At 37.1% G+C, this 17645-nt stretch overlaps 1 protein-coding gene across 1 annotated transcript; it reads right to left on the minus strand.

The window, feature by feature from the left end:
• Nucleotides 1–129: 129 nt before the first annotated feature.
• Nucleotides 130–16956, minus strand: bdh2 (3-hydroxybutyrate dehydrogenase, type 2). Its single transcript, XM_052137874.1, has 10 exons — nucleotides 16888–16956; nucleotides 16266–16350; nucleotides 15056–15134; nucleotides 10209–10305; nucleotides 9256–9364; nucleotides 5641–5701; nucleotides 5269–5382; nucleotides 5083–5141; nucleotides 4222–4314; nucleotides 130–646 (listed from the first exon to the last, which is right to left on the minus strand). Exons 2-10 carry the CDS (start codon nucleotides 16335–16337, stop codon nucleotides 593–595), a joined length of 738 nt encoding a protein of 245 aa, XP_051993834.1. The 5' UTR covers nucleotides 16338–16350; nucleotides 16888–16956; the 3' UTR covers nucleotides 130–592.
• Nucleotides 16957–17645: the final 689 nt, after the last annotated feature.

Below are 17645 nucleotides of genomic sequence, written 5' to 3' on the forward strand. Positions count from 1 at the left end.
ACTGGATTCAAACTGGAGACTCCAGGGGTGGTAGTCATCTCATTCTGTTCTTTAAACCATATGCTATCATAATAATAATAAAAAAATTATACATGATTGCCAAATCAGCAACATTTACAAAGTTGTTTAAATCATTTATTAGGCTATTTGAACTTAAAAAAATAAACAAAACAAAAAATCAGTGTGCAGACAAAGGACTAATAAACACATTAAAATGCTCAGAAAGAATTCACTGCTTTTTACTTGCTAATTGTTTTTAAACAATAGTTTACTATTTGTAATCTTCAATTTATGAATATGACATTTTCCCAAAAGAAGACCTAACATTGATTACATTGACTTGGCAATCTGACAGAGGTTATATAATAAATGCAATAACTCCTATGAAATGAGTTTATAAACTCCACTGGTGAAGATCGTTTCAACAAAAACAATAAAGAAAAGGATTCATTGATTGTTGGGAAAGATCCACACAGTTATTATCTAGCAGCATTAAACGTTTTAGATTTGGCTAGTGATCATGAAAACTACATGTCTACAATTCTCTGGAAGCTGATTTGCAAGTTTTTAGTACTGTAATCTAAGAAAATCCTCAGAGTCTCCATCCTCCATCAATGATGACTTCAGTTCCTGTTACATAGGCAGACTGCAGAAATAAAACTCATGTAAGGTTTTTTTAAAAAGTTTATTCTTAAAGTCATTAAAGGAATAGTTCACCCAAAAATGAAAAATTTCTCATCAGGCCATCCCAGATGCGCATGACTTTCTTTCTTCTGCAGAACACAAATTAAGATCTTTAGAATAATATCTCAGCTCTGTTGGACCTCACAATACAAGTGAATGGTGACCTGAAGTCAGAAGGTTCAAAAAGGATGTAAAGGCAGAATAAAGGTAATCCAAGAGTTCTGAAGAGATATAATAGGTGTGGGTGAGAAACAGATAAATATTCAGTAGGTAGCTGAATGTGAAAGTCACTTCCACACCAGGGGCCTCATTTTTAAAGACGTTCATAAAATTAAATTAAATGGGAACGTACAACAATTTCCAAAATTTTCCTACGAACATCCGTACGCGGGAAGAAATTTTCCTAAAAGCATACCACTTTATGAATCACTATTCAACTTAAACACATGCATACATGAATGAACACATAGTCCACCTATAGAACGCACACAGATATCCTAATATGGTGAGACAGAATACAATAAATGCGTATGTGCAAGTTATTTGTTAATTCATTCATACATCTAGAATGTTCTTGTGCGGTTGATCAAGGTTTTCTAAAAAAAAGTGAGCTACCAGTTTCTGCCCATATAATGCAGCATATTCAACAACTCATCATCTATTCATGTTCATTTTCAATAATAAATACATTGACTATGTTTACTGCAAATCCACACCATTCTTCAACCAATGTCCATGTTCTTGCTAAACCTTTATTCCAAAAAGGTTTTCATGCTCGTTTACATATGATGAAATATGCATAGTTTAGCTAAAAACGTGTTCTGTATAAAATATGTGCATTGATTTCCAGCTATGATCTTCTGTTCACTCTTGCACTGATTATGCTGCATTTTAAATAAAACATTTTATGTCCTCAACAAGAGGCTGAAGGATGAATGAAAAAAAAAAATATATAAATATATTGAATATTACACCTCTCTGTTATGTCACAAAATTAATTTATAGAAACGTGCAGATAGGGCTAAATAAATGGTCTGTTACAGCTGATTTCCAAAATAAAACTTTTACATTATGCATAATCTATAAGACTACATTCTGACTAATTAGGAATATTTTTGTATACATAAAAGTTCTCACTAATTTATGAATACATTTAGTCACTGATTCATATTTGCATTACTAAAAATAAAACAAAAATCAAGTCAGCACGCACAGGCACACCCGGAGCGTAAGCACATTTTTTTTGTACACTTCCTTGTCAGTTGACGTACGCATAAGAAAATTTTCACGTTGTTTCTGCCTTTATAAATCCTAATTTGTTCCACACTTTTGACCTAGGATCAAATCCATGGAATTTAGGATCAAATAGGATTGTACATACATTTCATAAATGAGGCCCCAGAATGTTAAAGTGGAAGTGTAGATTTACAGTAAAAAAAGACCAAATATTGACCCGTCTCTCACCGACACCAATTTGACCACTTAAGAAGATATGGATTTAACCACTGGAGTCTTATGGATACTTTTATGCAACCTTTATGTCCTTTTTTGGACCTTCTGAGTTCTGGTCACTACAGTTGAAGTCAGAAGTTTACATACACTTATGCTCATTTCACACATCCTCCGTGTGCAGTGCGTATGCGGTGCGTATACGGTACAGGAGCAGCACGCGCTATAGTGCTTTCACATATGCTGCGTTTGCAGTGCGCTACTGATCTGCAGTTTCTGTGTGCCACATAATCATTGTGATTCTTTGTTTTACATGTAGTTCGAGTTGTTGACAGAAGAAAAGCTATCGCGCTATATCTGTTGCTAAGAAGGAGAAGAATGAGAAGCATTTGGGTTCACTCTGTCTATAATCATACTTTTTTGTTTTTCTTGACCCTGTAATTTAGTAACTGTAGAACACATTAACTGTAATTATGCGTATATGATGAAATTATTACAGTTTCTTGACAATCTATGTCTATTTTAATATGAACAATGCGCTGCCACTTTAATTCAGTGCGGTGCAGCACAACAAAAATACACTCGGTCCGTAAACGTTCGCTGCACTGCTGTATACGCACCGCAACTGGAACGGATCGACGGACTTCATCCGCGTGCAGTGTAAAAGCTCTAACCTGTTAACATGGGTACGAAAAGAAATACGCACCGCATACGCACTGCAAACGGAGTATGTGTGAAACGGGCGTTAGGTTGAAGTCATTAAAACACATTTTTACCCCTCCACAGATTTCAAATGAGCAAACTATAGTTTTGGCAAGCCGTTTAGGACATCTACTTTGCGCATAACATGAGTAATTTTACCAACAATTGTTTACAGCAGATATTTTCAACTTTTTGTTACTATAAAAGGTACCATGTTCATCTTTACAAACAGTACGCAAGTATAAACACCATGGGACCAAGCAGCCATCATACCGCTCAGGTAGGAGACCATTCTGTCTCCTAGAGATGAACGTAGTTTGATGTGAAAAAGCAAATCAATCCCAGAACAACAGCAAAGGGCCTTTTAAAGATGCAGTAAGAAACAGGTTGACAAGTATCTATATCCACAGTAAAACGAGTCCTATATCGACATAACCTGAAAGGCTGCTTCAAGAAAGAAGTCAGTGCTCCAAAACCACCATAAAAAAGCCAGACTACATGGGGGCAAAGATCTTACTTTTAGGAGAAAAACATCTCAAGACATCAGCCTGGAAGCTAAAGCTCTGTCACAAATGGGTCTTCCAAATGGACAATGACCCCAAACATACCTTCAAAGTTGTGGCAAAATTATTTATGGAAAACAAAGTCAAGGTATTGGAGTGGTCATTGCAAAGCCTTGAACTCAATCCAATAGAAAAGTGTGGGCAGAACTGAAAAAGCGTTTGTGAGCAAGGAGGCCTACAAACCTGACTGAGTTAAACCAGTTCTGTCTGGAGGAATGGGACAAAATTCCAGCAAATTATTGAGAAGCTTGTGGAAGGCTACCCAAAACATTTGGCCCAAGATATACAATTTAAACACAATGCTACCAAATACTAACAAAGTATATGTAAACTTCTGACCCACTGGGAATGTGATGAAAGAAATAAAAGCATAAAAAATTATTCTCTCTATTATTCTGACATTTCACATTCTTAAAATAAAATAGTGATCCTAACAGACCTAAGACAGGGAATGTTTTCTATGATTAAATCTCCAGAATTGTGAAAGTTTACATGTTTTTGGCTTAGGTGTATGCTAAGTTTTGACTTGATTTGTCATCAATTGCATTGTGAGGACCAACAGAGCTGAAATATTCCTCTTAAAATCTTTGTGTTCAGCAAGTTCAGAAAGTAAGTCACAGATCTGGGATGGCATGAGAGTGAGTAAATGATGAGAGAATTTTCATTTTTGGGTGAACTGTTCCTTTAACAATTACACAGAAACAGGTGAATTGTAAAACAGGCAGAACCTCTTTTTAATAACACACTGTGTGCCTGTGACAGTTAAAGGATATCCCAGAGAAAAAGAAAGGTTCATGTGTCATGTAATGTGTAGAATACTAACCTCATCTGAGGCCAAGTACACACACAGATGTGCCACCTCTTCTGCTGTGCACAGCCTACCTGTCTTCTGTCTGGCCATAAAGTCTTTAAATGCCTGAGAGGTAAAATATTATGAAAGAATGTGTGTTTGTATCATCATTGTTAGCGATTACTGTTGGTAAAAAACATTCGATTTTTGCAGCCAGTCAGACCATAAACTATTGTGCCCAAGGGTGTTTTTTGCCAAAAAATAAATAAATAAATATATCAATATGTCGTATTGTAAGCTGACCATTGTTTTATTTTCATTTATTAATACTATTTCTTTACATTTATAATAATTATTGTATTTATTTATAATCATGTACATGGATCTCAGATCTTTAAATATACATTTTTCGAGATTATTCATTACATTCATTCATATTCATTTTACTGTTTACTATTATACTTTTAAACTTATTTTACATTGATTTTGACTTACTAATATGTTTTGCTGTTGATGATTGATCATAATAGTGCAAAGCATAGGGATCAAGTCTCAGTAATGTCTGACAGCAGACGTGATAGCTTCTCTCTATAATTGCCTGAGTGTTTTATCTTCAAAAGTTAGCTGATAAGGACTTCTTCCATAGACATTGTGAATACTTTGTTTCATGTGTGCTATTAAGGGGCTGTTTTGATATTTTGAGAACTGTGCTTCAGACTGTTAGCTTTCTTCCCATTGCGGGAAAAAATTCATATAATAAAGATGTTTGCATTGAAAATTATTTATCTGAACACTTGAAGATGAAACCAAAACAACTTTAGAATACTATGTTGCTTGGCTATGTAGCTGTGTTAGGATGGGGTGCACAATGCTTCGGTAATGAGGATACAATACCTGCTCTGGATCAGGTCTGGCCTGGATTCTCTCATGCAGTGATGGTGTATCAACGGTTCCTTTAAAGGTCAACAGAAGCAAACTCAAAAATGACTTAAGATAATCATTAGGTTTGTACGTTTTGTATGTTGCACATACTGGTGGGTCTAAAGCCAATAGACAAAACCAATCAAGAAAGTAGCACACCAGGGCAGACACAATTGCAGCGGATGCCTTTCTCGATGAAATCAGCAGCTACAGACTTGGTGAGCCCGATGACAGCAGCTTTAGACGTGCTATAGACGCATCTGTTCACAACACCTAGATATGCAATTAAGGACAAGCAATTAGGGGATGGCACACTTCACCTGATTGGGCATTTAGCCAATTTCAGCATCTGCTGAACTGGAGATAATGAGGGCAAATTAATATGCCAAGAGTTACATGGAACAATGTCAATCATTACAAGAAAATAAGGGGAAAGGGCCAAATCTCATTCTAAATCATGATGTATTACAGCAGACCATTTATTATTCAGCATCAAAATGAAAATATACATGGACAGAATCTAATGTTTACCTTTGATGCTAGATGCCACAGATGCCATATTGATGATATTACCAGATTTACGAGCCAGCATCTATACAGAGAGAGATAAGGTTAAATTACTTCTACCAGACAGATCAAATAAAGTAAAATACTTAAAGCATACAGACTATAGAGCTGTTCATATATATATATATATATATATATATATATATATATATATATATATAAATATATATATATATCACACACACACATACACACAATGGTGGCCAAAAGTTTGGAATAATGTACAGATTTTGCTCTTATGCAAAGAAATTGTTACATTTATTCAACAAAGTGGCATTCAACTAATCACAATGTATAGTCAGGACATTAATAATGTGAAAAATTACTTCTACAATTTGTAAAAAAAAAAATTCAAAACTTCAAATAAACTACTTCAAAGATTTCTCATCCAAAAATCCTCCACTTGCAACAATGCTAGCATTCTAGCTGTCAGTTTGCCCAGACACTCAGGTGACATTTCACCCCACACTTCCTGTAGCACTTGCCATACATGTGGTCTTGTCGATCACTTCTCACACACCTTACAGTCTAACTGATCCCACAAAAGATCCATAACACTCTTTTCCAATTATCTGTTGTCCAATGTCTGTGTTTATTTGCCAACTCTAACCTTTTCTTTTTCAAGCATTATATAGCCTTCATTCCTCAAAACAATGATTGACTGATGAGTTTCTAGAGAAAGCCGTTTCTTTTTTGCAAATTTTGACCTAATATTTACCTTTAGACATACCAGTCTATTGCATACTGTTGCAACTAAAAATAAGCCCAAAGACAATGTTAAGCTTCATTTAACAAACCAAATAGCTTTCAACTGTGTTTGATATAATGGCAAGTTATTTTCTAGTACCAAATTAGCAATTTAGTATGATTACTCAAGGATAAGGTGTTGGAGTGATGGATGCTGGAAAATGGGGCCTGTCTAGATTTAATAGTGATGGTGATGTTTTTTACATCAGTAATGTCCTGACTATACTTTGTGATCATTTGAATGCCACTTTGGTTAATTAAAGTACCAATTTCATCCGAAACTGCAAAATCTGTACTTTATTCCAAACGTTCGGTCACCAGTATGTAAAAAAAAAAAAAAAAAGAATACATACATACATACATATATACGGAAGAAGATTAGGGCCAAGCAATAATAAAAAAATAAAACCATCTCGAGATTAAAGTCATTATAATGCAAGATTAAACTTGTTAAATTTCGAGAAAAAAGTTGAAATACAACCTTGAGAATAAACTCATTAAATATCGAGAATAAAGTCATTATAATGCGAGATTAAACTCGTTAAATTTGAGAAAAAAAGTCAAAATACAATCTCGAGAATAATCTCATTAAATATCGAGAATAAAGTCATTATAATGCGAGATTAAACTTAACGAGTTTTTTCTCGAAACACAACGACTTTATTCTCGATATTTAATGAGTTTATACTCAAGATTGTATTTTGACTTTTTTCTCGAAATTTAACGACTTTAATCTCGCATTATAATGACTTTATTCTCGATAAATAATGAGTTTATTCTCAAGATTGTATTTCGACTTTTTTCTCTAAATTTAACAAGTTTAATCTCGCATTATAATGACTTTAATCTCGAGATGGCTTTATTTTTTTTTATTATTGCTTGGCCCTAATCCTCTTCCGTACATATATATATATAAATACATACTACCGTTAAAAAGTTTAGGGTCACTTACTCATTCTTTCTTTATTTAATTTTTTTTCACATTTTAGAATAATAGTAAAGTCATCACAACTATTTAATAATAGAAATATGGGAATTATGTTGTGACTAAACAAAATCCAAAATAAATCAAAACTGTGTTATATTTTAGCATCTTCAAAGTAATCACCCTTTGCCTAGAATTTGCAGACATGTAATCTTGACATGTAGTCTCAACCAACTTTTGAGGTATCACCCAGGGATGCTTTTTAAACAGTATTGAAGGAGTTCCCATCTATGTTGGGCACTTATTGGCTGCTTTTCTTAATTAGTCAGTCCAAGTCATCCATTTCAAAAACTTTTATTTTTTTTTTTAAATAAAATCTTAGTTTTATAATGAAATAAATTAATATGGTGGCACAATTATATTTTTGTCTACAAAACTAATTTCAAACATTTAAGCAATTTCAAATATCCCAAACCTTTGAATGGTAGTGTATATATATATATATTACTGTAGTACTGAATAATAGTAAAGAAGCTGCATAACAGCTATGTAAATTCCACAACTAAATTAAACAACTATATAAAAAACACCTTGAAGACATAGCAAGGATTATGTGAACTTATGAGAAAAATTGCACATTGTGGAAATATTATTATCGGCACAGTAAATGTCAATCAGTTGAGTAGTTTGAGCATATTTAGTTTGTCAGATGGAATAAGTAGTTAACCACATGTTAAGGCTCTGTTTTGTAGTCCTAATCCAGAGAACAAAAGAGATTGGGGTGAACAACATCTTTAAATAAGGTCTTTTCCAGGGATAATTTAAAAGAATGAGAAAAGGCAGTATGTTCTCATCTGTAATCATCTTTACAGACTGATCGAAGACGATTATTAGACGATCGAAGGTCTCATATAATATTAAATTATATAATTATAGGTCAAATATTATTTACATATTGTTAGTAAGTAATACAACAAAGCACGACGTATTGCATAACTACAAATCACCGCGAGAGCTTTCCAATATGCGCGCCACTGAGTGACGTCTGTACATCCGGGTCAGAGAGCACCTGTCCATCAAAAGCTCACTATCCAATCAGAGTAGATCACTGTTAAGCCCACCCCCACGAGAGGTTTGTCTCAAAACAGCAAACGAAAAACTGCGAAGCGTAAGCGAAATCTGTGGCAATGTATTCAGAATCCACGATTTGCTAAAACGAATCTTTGAAAAACATTAACAAAAAATGAAGCATATTTGAAGAGCCTGTTAAATTCGATGCGACTGAGTTCATTTTTTTTTTTCATTTTAATTGTGTTTTTCTTCTTTTGTAATGGAATATTTTTGATAGTTTCTGAAAAATTTACGTTCAGTTTTATAAAGTTACATTCATTATTATTGACACAATCGTAATTCCATAGTTTCATGGCGGGTAACGTACTGTGCTCCAAAACATTGGTGCTGATTGGCCCAAGAGGAGTCCTGTGCGCCAATGAACGCTATCTATCGATCTGCGCTCGATTGCTCTTCCTTCATCCTCCAACTACCCGGATGTCTGTCTCAGTAACTTGAAATTGAATTTGAGAACTGAATCTGAATTGTGAGAAGTGAATGTGAAGATATATAGAGAGTTTAATTTTCAGTGAGGATCAAATTTTATTGGACTTCAGTTCCAAACGAATAAATTCAATTTCAAATGATACAATTCAGATTCAGTTTTTGAATAAATTCAATTTTAATTAAACAATACAATTTCAAATGATGTGATTCAAATTCAGTTTTTCAATGCAATTATTCAAGTTTAGCCATTCAAATTCAAATATAAATGGTTCAAATTCAGTTTCTGGTGGCACATATTTCAGCCCATAGTATGTGTTCTGATTTAATCATAGAGAGAAAGACAAGATGACCTTGGGGAGGAAGGCCTTGATCATCAAGTACATGCTGCGGACATTCACGTTCATGGTGAAGTCCCAGTCTGACTCCTCACAGTCCAGTATGGAGCCATGATGGACAAATCTGTGAGAAGGTGGACAGGACACAGTAAGGATTCAATGCACCCAAGTAAACTGCATGTACTTTAATCTGAATTTGGATCATAGGATGCTGTAAGAAAAAACACGAGAACCAGGGGACATATTCCAGAAACGTCCTATCTTAAGTCTTAAAATAAGATCTGATGAGATTAGTTGGGATTTTTCACAAAGTCATATTACAAAATGTAAATCCTAAACTTGATTTATGATTCTTATCTTATGTTCCAAAAGAAGTTCCACCAACAAACATCACTATTCTTTGTATTGTACCACTAATAAATGTAACGGCATTCTCCGACAGTGCTATAGCTTTGATGCATTGAATTGTAACGTGACTGTAACTGTAGGCTTTTAAATAAGTTTTAAGTTAGGACGCCAGTGGGGTTATCCTAACATTAGTACATTATTTTAAGATTTTTGGCAAGTTAGGATGCTTCTGTAATATTCTTATAGTTACGATAAGATTATATTATATCTGTAGTTAGGATAAGATATTGCACGTAGGAAATTGTATTCTGTAATTGCTATTGTCCTAAATGAGATGCTAACTAAAACTGCCATGGTTACCAAGCAGATAATTTAGGATTCTAAAGTTAGGATCTTTCTATAATAGGTCACCAGGTATTTAAAATGTGAACATCTAATATATGACATTCCTATTAGGGCAGTGCAAGTCATAATTTTCTGGAACTTGGCAGAACTGGATAAAAACAGAGGGTATGCACAATGTCTATTTATGTATCTATATAGTTTTTAAGAATTATAAAACTTTGGACATTGTCAGAAAAGTCCTACTGTGGTTATATGACAAAGAAATATATAACAACCCTGCAACATTGAAAAGCACGTCCACATGGTCAAAGTCCTTGGCCAGATCCTCCACTTGGTCCTTCTTGGAAACATCAACAACCCTGGTTTTAATACCTAAAAAGGATGGGGGGGGGAATCAGAGGAGCATAGCAAGTCTGAGAGAAGCACCCTTGAACTAAAGCAATTTGTTTCCAACATAATGGGATTATCTGAAAAAGTAGTAGGAGTTAACCAGCCTTTGAAATCTCTCAGTGGGAGTACATTCTGATATACACATGGATGCTCGAAGATCAAAGATAGCCCTCGTTCAGAAGAAAAAGCAAGCACATATGACCGTGGTCACTAAAATTACGATTCAAAAGATATTTTTAGACATTGGTAATAAAAAAAAGGGATTTATGCAGAACAAAGCTGATATTACCTATATATATATATATATATATATATATATATATATATATATATACAAACCCTAGCCGGCCGGCTCTCCCGTCTATCCTGCTCTCAAATGTTTGCTCCCTGGACAATAAACTGGACTATATCCGACTCCAGCAGGCTACGCAGCGTGAGTTTAGAGACTGCTGCGTCTTTGTTTTCACGGAGACGTGGCTCAGCGACAGAGTTCGGATGCCGCCATTCAGCTAGACGGGCTCGCCTCGTTTCGTGCCGACAGAAATACAGCTCTCTCGCGGTAAGACTCGCGGTGGTGGCTTGTGTGTTTACATCAACACGGAATGGTGCAAGAACTCTATGCTAGTCTCTAGTTACTGTTCATCGCTGTTGGAGCTTGTGACTGTTAGATGCAGACCTTTTTATCTACCACGGGAATTCACCACTGTTTGCATAACCGGAGTTTACATTCCCCAGCGCTAACGCTAAGGAAGCGCTCTGTGAACTGTATGGGGCTATGAGCGAACTGCAGAACGCTCACCCCGACGGACTGTTTATTGTCGCCGGAGATTTCAACCATGCAAATCTCAAGACAGTGCTCCCTAAATTCCATCAGTATGTGGACTTTGCAACGAGAGGGGCTAACGCGCTTGATCTTGTTTACACAAACATCCCAGGCGTGCATCGGGCGGAGCCCCGCCCCTACCTCGGCTACTCAGACCACATCTCTGTTATGTTAATTCCAGCATACAGACCGCTCGTCAGACGCACAAAACCGCTTCAGAAGCAGGTGAAAACCTGGCCAGCAGGAGCCATCTCTGCTCTTCAGGACTGTTTTGAGTGTACTGACTGGCACATGTTCAGGGAGGCTGCAACATATGGCTGATTCTACCAACTTGGAGGAATACACAGCATCAGTGACCAGCTACATCAGCAAGTGCATTGATGATGTCACTTTCTCCAAGACCATCACCACACGCTCCAACCAGAAGCCGTGGATGACTGCGGAGGTGCGCACGCTGCTGAGGTCCCGAGACTCCGCCTTCAGAGCAGGCGATAAGGCAGCCCTAAGAACAGCTAGGGCCAAACTGTCACGGGCAATCACAGAGGCAAAGCGCCGACACGCCCAGAGAATCCACAGTCACTTCCAGGACAGCGGTGACACGCGGCGCATGTGGCAGGGCATCCAGGCCATCACCAACTACAGGACAACATCAGTTGCCTGTGACAAAGATGCCTCCCTTCCAGATGCGCTGAACGACTTCTACGCTCGGTTTGAAGTGCAGAACGACGTGATGGCGAGGAAGTCCACCCCTCCTCCCAACGACCAGGTGCTCTGTCTTACCACGGCAGATGTGAGGAAAACTCTACGTAGAGTCAACCCACGGAAGGCTGCTGGACCAGACAACATTCCTGGCAGAGTGCTCAGAGGATGTGCAGACCAGCTAGCAGATGTTCTTACCGACATCTTCAACATCTCTCTGAGCAGCGCCGTTGTTCCAACGTGCTTCAAGGCCACCACCATCATCCCCATGCCAAAGAAGTCTTCAGTGTCCTGCCTCAACGACTACCGTCCCGTCGCACTTACACCCATCATCATGAAGTGCTTCGAGAGGCTCGTCATGAGGCAGATTAAGACCCAGCTGCCCCCTCACTAGACCCACTGCAGTTTGCGTGATCGTTCAAACCGTTCAACGGACGATGCCATCACCACAACCCTCCATCTGGCCCTCACCCACCTAGACAATAAGGACTCATACGTTCGAATGCTGTTCATAGATTTCAGCTCAGCATTCAACACAATCATTCCCCAGCACCTGATTGGAAAGCTGAACCTACTGGGCCTGGACACCTCCCTCTGCAACTGGATCCTGGACTTCCTGACTGGGAGACCTCAGTCAGTCCGGATCGGGAACAGCATCTCCACCACCACCACCACACTGAGCACCGGGGCCCCCAGGGCTGTGTGCTCAGTCCACTGCTGTTCACTCTGCTGACTCACGACTGTGCAGCAATGCACAGCTCGAATCACATCATCAAGTTCGCCGATGACACGACCGTGGTGGGTCTCATCAGCAAGAACAACGAGTCAGCATACAGAGAGGAGGTGCAGCGGCTGACGAACTGGTGTAGAGCCAACAACCTGTCCCTGAATGTCGACAAAACAAAAGAGATGGTTGTTGACTTTAGGAGAGCACAAGGTGAACACACTCCGCTGAACATCGACGGCTCCTCTGTGGAGATCGTCAAGAGCACCAAATTTCTTGGTGTTCACCTGGCGGAGAACCTCACCTGGTCCCTCAACACCAGCTCTATCACCAAGAAAGCCCAGCAGCGTCTCTACTTTCTTCGAAGGCTGAGGAAAGCACATCTCCCACCCTCCATCCTCACTACATTCTATAGAGGGACTATTGAGAGCATCCTGAGCAGCTGCATCACTGCCTGGTTTGGGACTTGCACCGCTTCGGACCGCAAAGCCCTGCAGAGGATAGTGAGGACAGCTGAGAAGATCATTGGGGTCTCTCTTCCCTCCATCAAAGACATTTACAAAAAACACTGTATCCACAGAAGCAACCAGCATTGTGGACGACCCCACACACCCCTCACACAAACTCTTTACCCTCCTCCCGTCTGGCAAGAGGTACCGAAGCATTCGGGCCCTCACGGCCAGACTGTGTAACAGCTTCTTCCCCCAAGCCATCAGACTCCTCAATACTCAGAGACTGGTTTGACACGCACACGTGTCCTGAGTTGCACTTTAATAACTGTCACTTTATAACTGTCTGCTACCTCAATAACTGCTATGTGCATAGAATATTATCTCATAGTATGTTATGTTTACATTTTTAGAAACTGTCATCTTTTTGCACTACTGAGTACTGGTCTATTGTCCTGTTCATTGTCAGTAATTTGTTGTACTGTCCTGTACTTTTTGCACATGTTTGCACGTGCACTTTATATAGGTATATATAGGTAGTTTATATAGGTATTTTATTTCGTTGTGTAGTCTCATGTGGTCCTGTGTTTATCCTATGTTGTTTTTATGTAGCACCATGGTCCTGGAGGAACGTTGTCTCGTTTTGCTGTGTACTGTACTAACTGTATATGGTTGAAACGACAATAAAAACCACTTGACTTGACTTGACTTGATATATACACACACACTGTATTAGGGCTTCAACTAATGATTATTTTGATGATCGATTAATCTAACAATTATTAGAATGATTATTTGACTATTCAGCGATTATTGCAACAATTAATAATTAGCTCTTAAGCGATTATTCAGCTTGTGCCCTGACTTAAAATGTTTCAGCAAAAAATGTCACTGCAAAAAATCCTGTTGTTATCAAGTGTTTTTGTCTTGTTTTCCATTTAAAAATGACTAAATCCTTAACAAGATACATTTACTTGAGAAGCAATATATAAGATATTTAGACTTGCTTTAAGAGAATGTATCTTAAATGTACAGTAAGTGTATTTTGTATATAATGTATTTTTTACTTGGTTATACTTCTGCGAGCGCAGTACACAAAATATACTAATATTCAAGATCTATTCTCTAAAAGCAAGTATAAATATCTTATATGCTGCTTCTCAGGTGAATGCATCTTTTTTAAAGCATTTTTAGATATTTTAAAATATTTGTATTTTTAATATTATATTCAACATTCTCAGAATTGTTTTTTATTTTCTGCAGTATAGCTGCTAAAGAAAATGTACGTTGTTTTAAAGGAGTTTTAGATATTTATATTGGAAAACAAGCCAAAACAAAAACAAATCAAAAACATATTTTGTTGCAGTGTATAATAGGGCAAAGACTCTTATTAATAAAGCTGCCTATTACAATTTTCTTCACAGTGAGACATATATTATGATTCAATAAGTAATGAGCCATCACGTTATATTCTAGCTGCATTAAGCGTGCGCTCGTGGGATGAGTGTCCCTGTGACAGATTGTTCCACAGCCGGATGCAGTTTCAATCTCTCCCCCTTAGATCGGGACATTGGCGCGACTCATAGAAGAAGCGCTGACAGCACAGAGAAATGCCAGAGTCAGAGTTTGTAGTTATTTACTTTATCGATAACGTTGAATAATCGTTTCAGCCATATACTGTGTGTGTGTGTGTATATATATATATATATATATATATATATATATATATATATACACACACACACACACACACACACACTGTATATTTTCCATGTAGAAAAGTTGTTTGTAGAAAAGTCCATTAAGATTTCTTTACATTGGGCATAATTGTCATGACAGTTACACACATTTTACCCCATATTCTCCTTACTGCAACAAGAATAAAAGATATTCTCATTGTTGCAACAGAAAATAGTTTTTTTTTTTGTAATTTTTTTTTGCAATTGCATATAAATATCTTGATTATATTTTGTATAGTTTGTTTTTCACAAATGCCCACTAGGTGGCAATACATAGCCAGTCAATATTTTGACTTACCTGGAATGCCATCCAGCTCTTTTAATTTCTCCGCATTGATATCAGTAGCTGTGACTTGGGCACCTTCCTTGGCAAAAGCCTAAACAGAGACATTGCCGTTAAAATTTACAGTGACATTTACAGTATATTTTGTGCACACTGTGGCTAGATAAACACTGACATGCATTACAACACATACATAGTAATCATGATCTTACAAGTAAAAAAACTGTAGAAAATCTGCTGTTCTTACTCTGTTCAGACACACCACACTACTTTGCTGCTAAAGCAGCTTAAATCACAAGACGTCACACACCACTGCCACAAACAACGTGTCTGTTTATTTTCTGCTGTTTACTACTGTTTGGACAAATAGCAACGGGAAGTGTGATATGCAGCAGGCAACGGGCATGAAATGGAACCTTTGGACAAACTTCGTTAAAGGGATTGTTCAGCCAAAAATAAAAATTGTGTCATCGTTTACTCATCGTCATTTTGCTTCAGACTTGTATGATTTTGTTTCTTCCATGAAACACAATAGGAGTTTTTAGGCAGAATGATTTCATTGCATCATTCACCATTCATTTTCACTGTATCCTTTTCCATACAAACAATGAAAGGATACTGAAGTCCACAAAGTTACTGATACTGGTGATATAAATCGTGCTATGGCATGCGCTCTGTACATTAATATCAGCTGCAAACTAGCTCAGGGCTGTGGTGTTCCCTCAGTGTGTAGTCGCTCTCATTTAATAGTCATTTGAATATTCGCTTGAAATGGAAATTTATGCACCTAGCAGGTGTGCAGCTTAACCACCTCCAGTGCTCTACTGATAACGTGCTGTTGACTCACAGAGATCACATTTGCCTAAATAATCTGAGAAAATCTTTGCTTCATCCCTTAGAGATTAATTGTAGGACTTTAAGAAATGAAATAGGATGCAAATAAACATCTTTCATCGAAAATACCTATACTGACTGACCACAATTCTGAATAGTAGGGGGGATGTGACAAACTCAGTGGGTATAGTGCATACAGTTGCATGACAATCTTTTATTCAAATGTGAAACTCTAAAAATTGTAGAATAAATCCATGCATTATACTCGTCAAACAGGCATACAGGGCAGTCAGTTAGCAACAGCAGGTCAAACTTAAAGGTGTTTGGAGAAAGTAAAACCATCAGCACAGTTTTGAAATGAGTGTATACAATATTAAATTAATTTGGTTACGATAGCAGAAGCTCTTCCAATGCCTTGTGCAGCTGCAGACAGCACTATCACTTTCCCAGCCAAACGACCCATCTTCAATACGACCCTATAAATGTGATGACAGAGCATAAAAGGGTTATGGTTGGTTCATTCGCTTGATAAAATGAAACGCAAAGATATATGGAACTGTTTGAAAAAGTTTTTGATTCATTTTCATGGCCATGTTTTAAATACATGCTGCAAGTGCATTAAAGAATGTATTGTTTTCAAGATACAAATAACTTTATGGATTGCAAGTTTATGGGTCACGTGACTGAATGGCGCTGCAGCAGTGCACCTTCTCGATTTACAGGATATGTTATACATTACGTGATCGTAATTTTATTTCTGTTTATGTGCATCAATCGAGTCACGTTACGTGATCGTAACTTTGTTGATTTGTTTATCTGTATGTGCTTCAATCGAGTCACGTGACGAGCGTTCTGTTAGGAATTTCGACTAAAAGCATTGGAGAATAAAAAAGACTGACTGAAACAGTTCACGTTAAAGAAGACTAAATAGTGCACAAGTCAAGACAACACACCAAGCGAAAACGTATTATATTAGTACAGGCAGTAAAAATACGAAACTTGAAACAACTTACTTTTCGATTCTCTTTCAAAAAACTCACGAGATGCAATATAGGTCACTGCTGTTCAGCCTTCAAAATTAGAGGCTATCAAAATAAAAGTCTTCCAAACACAACACACGTTAAATTTTTAGAAAGAAAGGCTAACTTTAACTTAAAGATGAAGTATGTTTTATTTTCAATGTAGAAATATTTTCTCATAGCTCAGTTTAAAGAAATAGTTAATCCAAAAATTTACTCACCCTCATGCCATCACAGATGTGTATGACTGATATCTATCTATCTATCTATCAGACAGACAGACAGACAGACACAAACACACACACACACACACACACACACACACGGCCAAAAGTTTGGAATAATGTTAAGATTTTTCTGTTTCGGAAGGAAATTGTTGCTTTAATTCACAAAGTCAGTCAGGACATTACTCATGTAAACAGCACCATCACTATTTGAAAAAAGTCATTTTTGATCAAATCTAGACAGACCCCATTTCCAGCAGCCATCACTCCAAAACCTTAGCAATCAAGCTAAATTGCTAATTTAGTAAATCACTTGCCATTATATCAAACACAGTAGAAAGCTATTTGGTTCATTAAATGACGCTTAACATTGTCTTTGTGTTTATTTTTGAGTTGTCACAGTATGCAATAGACTGGTATGTCTTAAGGTCATTATTAGGTCAAAAATGGCAGAAAAGAAACAGCTTTCACTTGAAACTCGCCTGTCAATCATTTCAAGTTTTCATACAAATGTGTATGCTACAGTCT

This window comes from Xyrauchen texanus, chromosome 11 (genome assembly GCF_025860055.1).
Source record: "Xyrauchen texanus isolate HMW12.3.18 chromosome 11, RBS_HiC_50CHRs, whole genome shotgun sequence".
NCBI lineage: Eukaryota > Metazoa > Chordata > Actinopteri > Cypriniformes > Catostomidae > Xyrauchen > Xyrauchen texanus.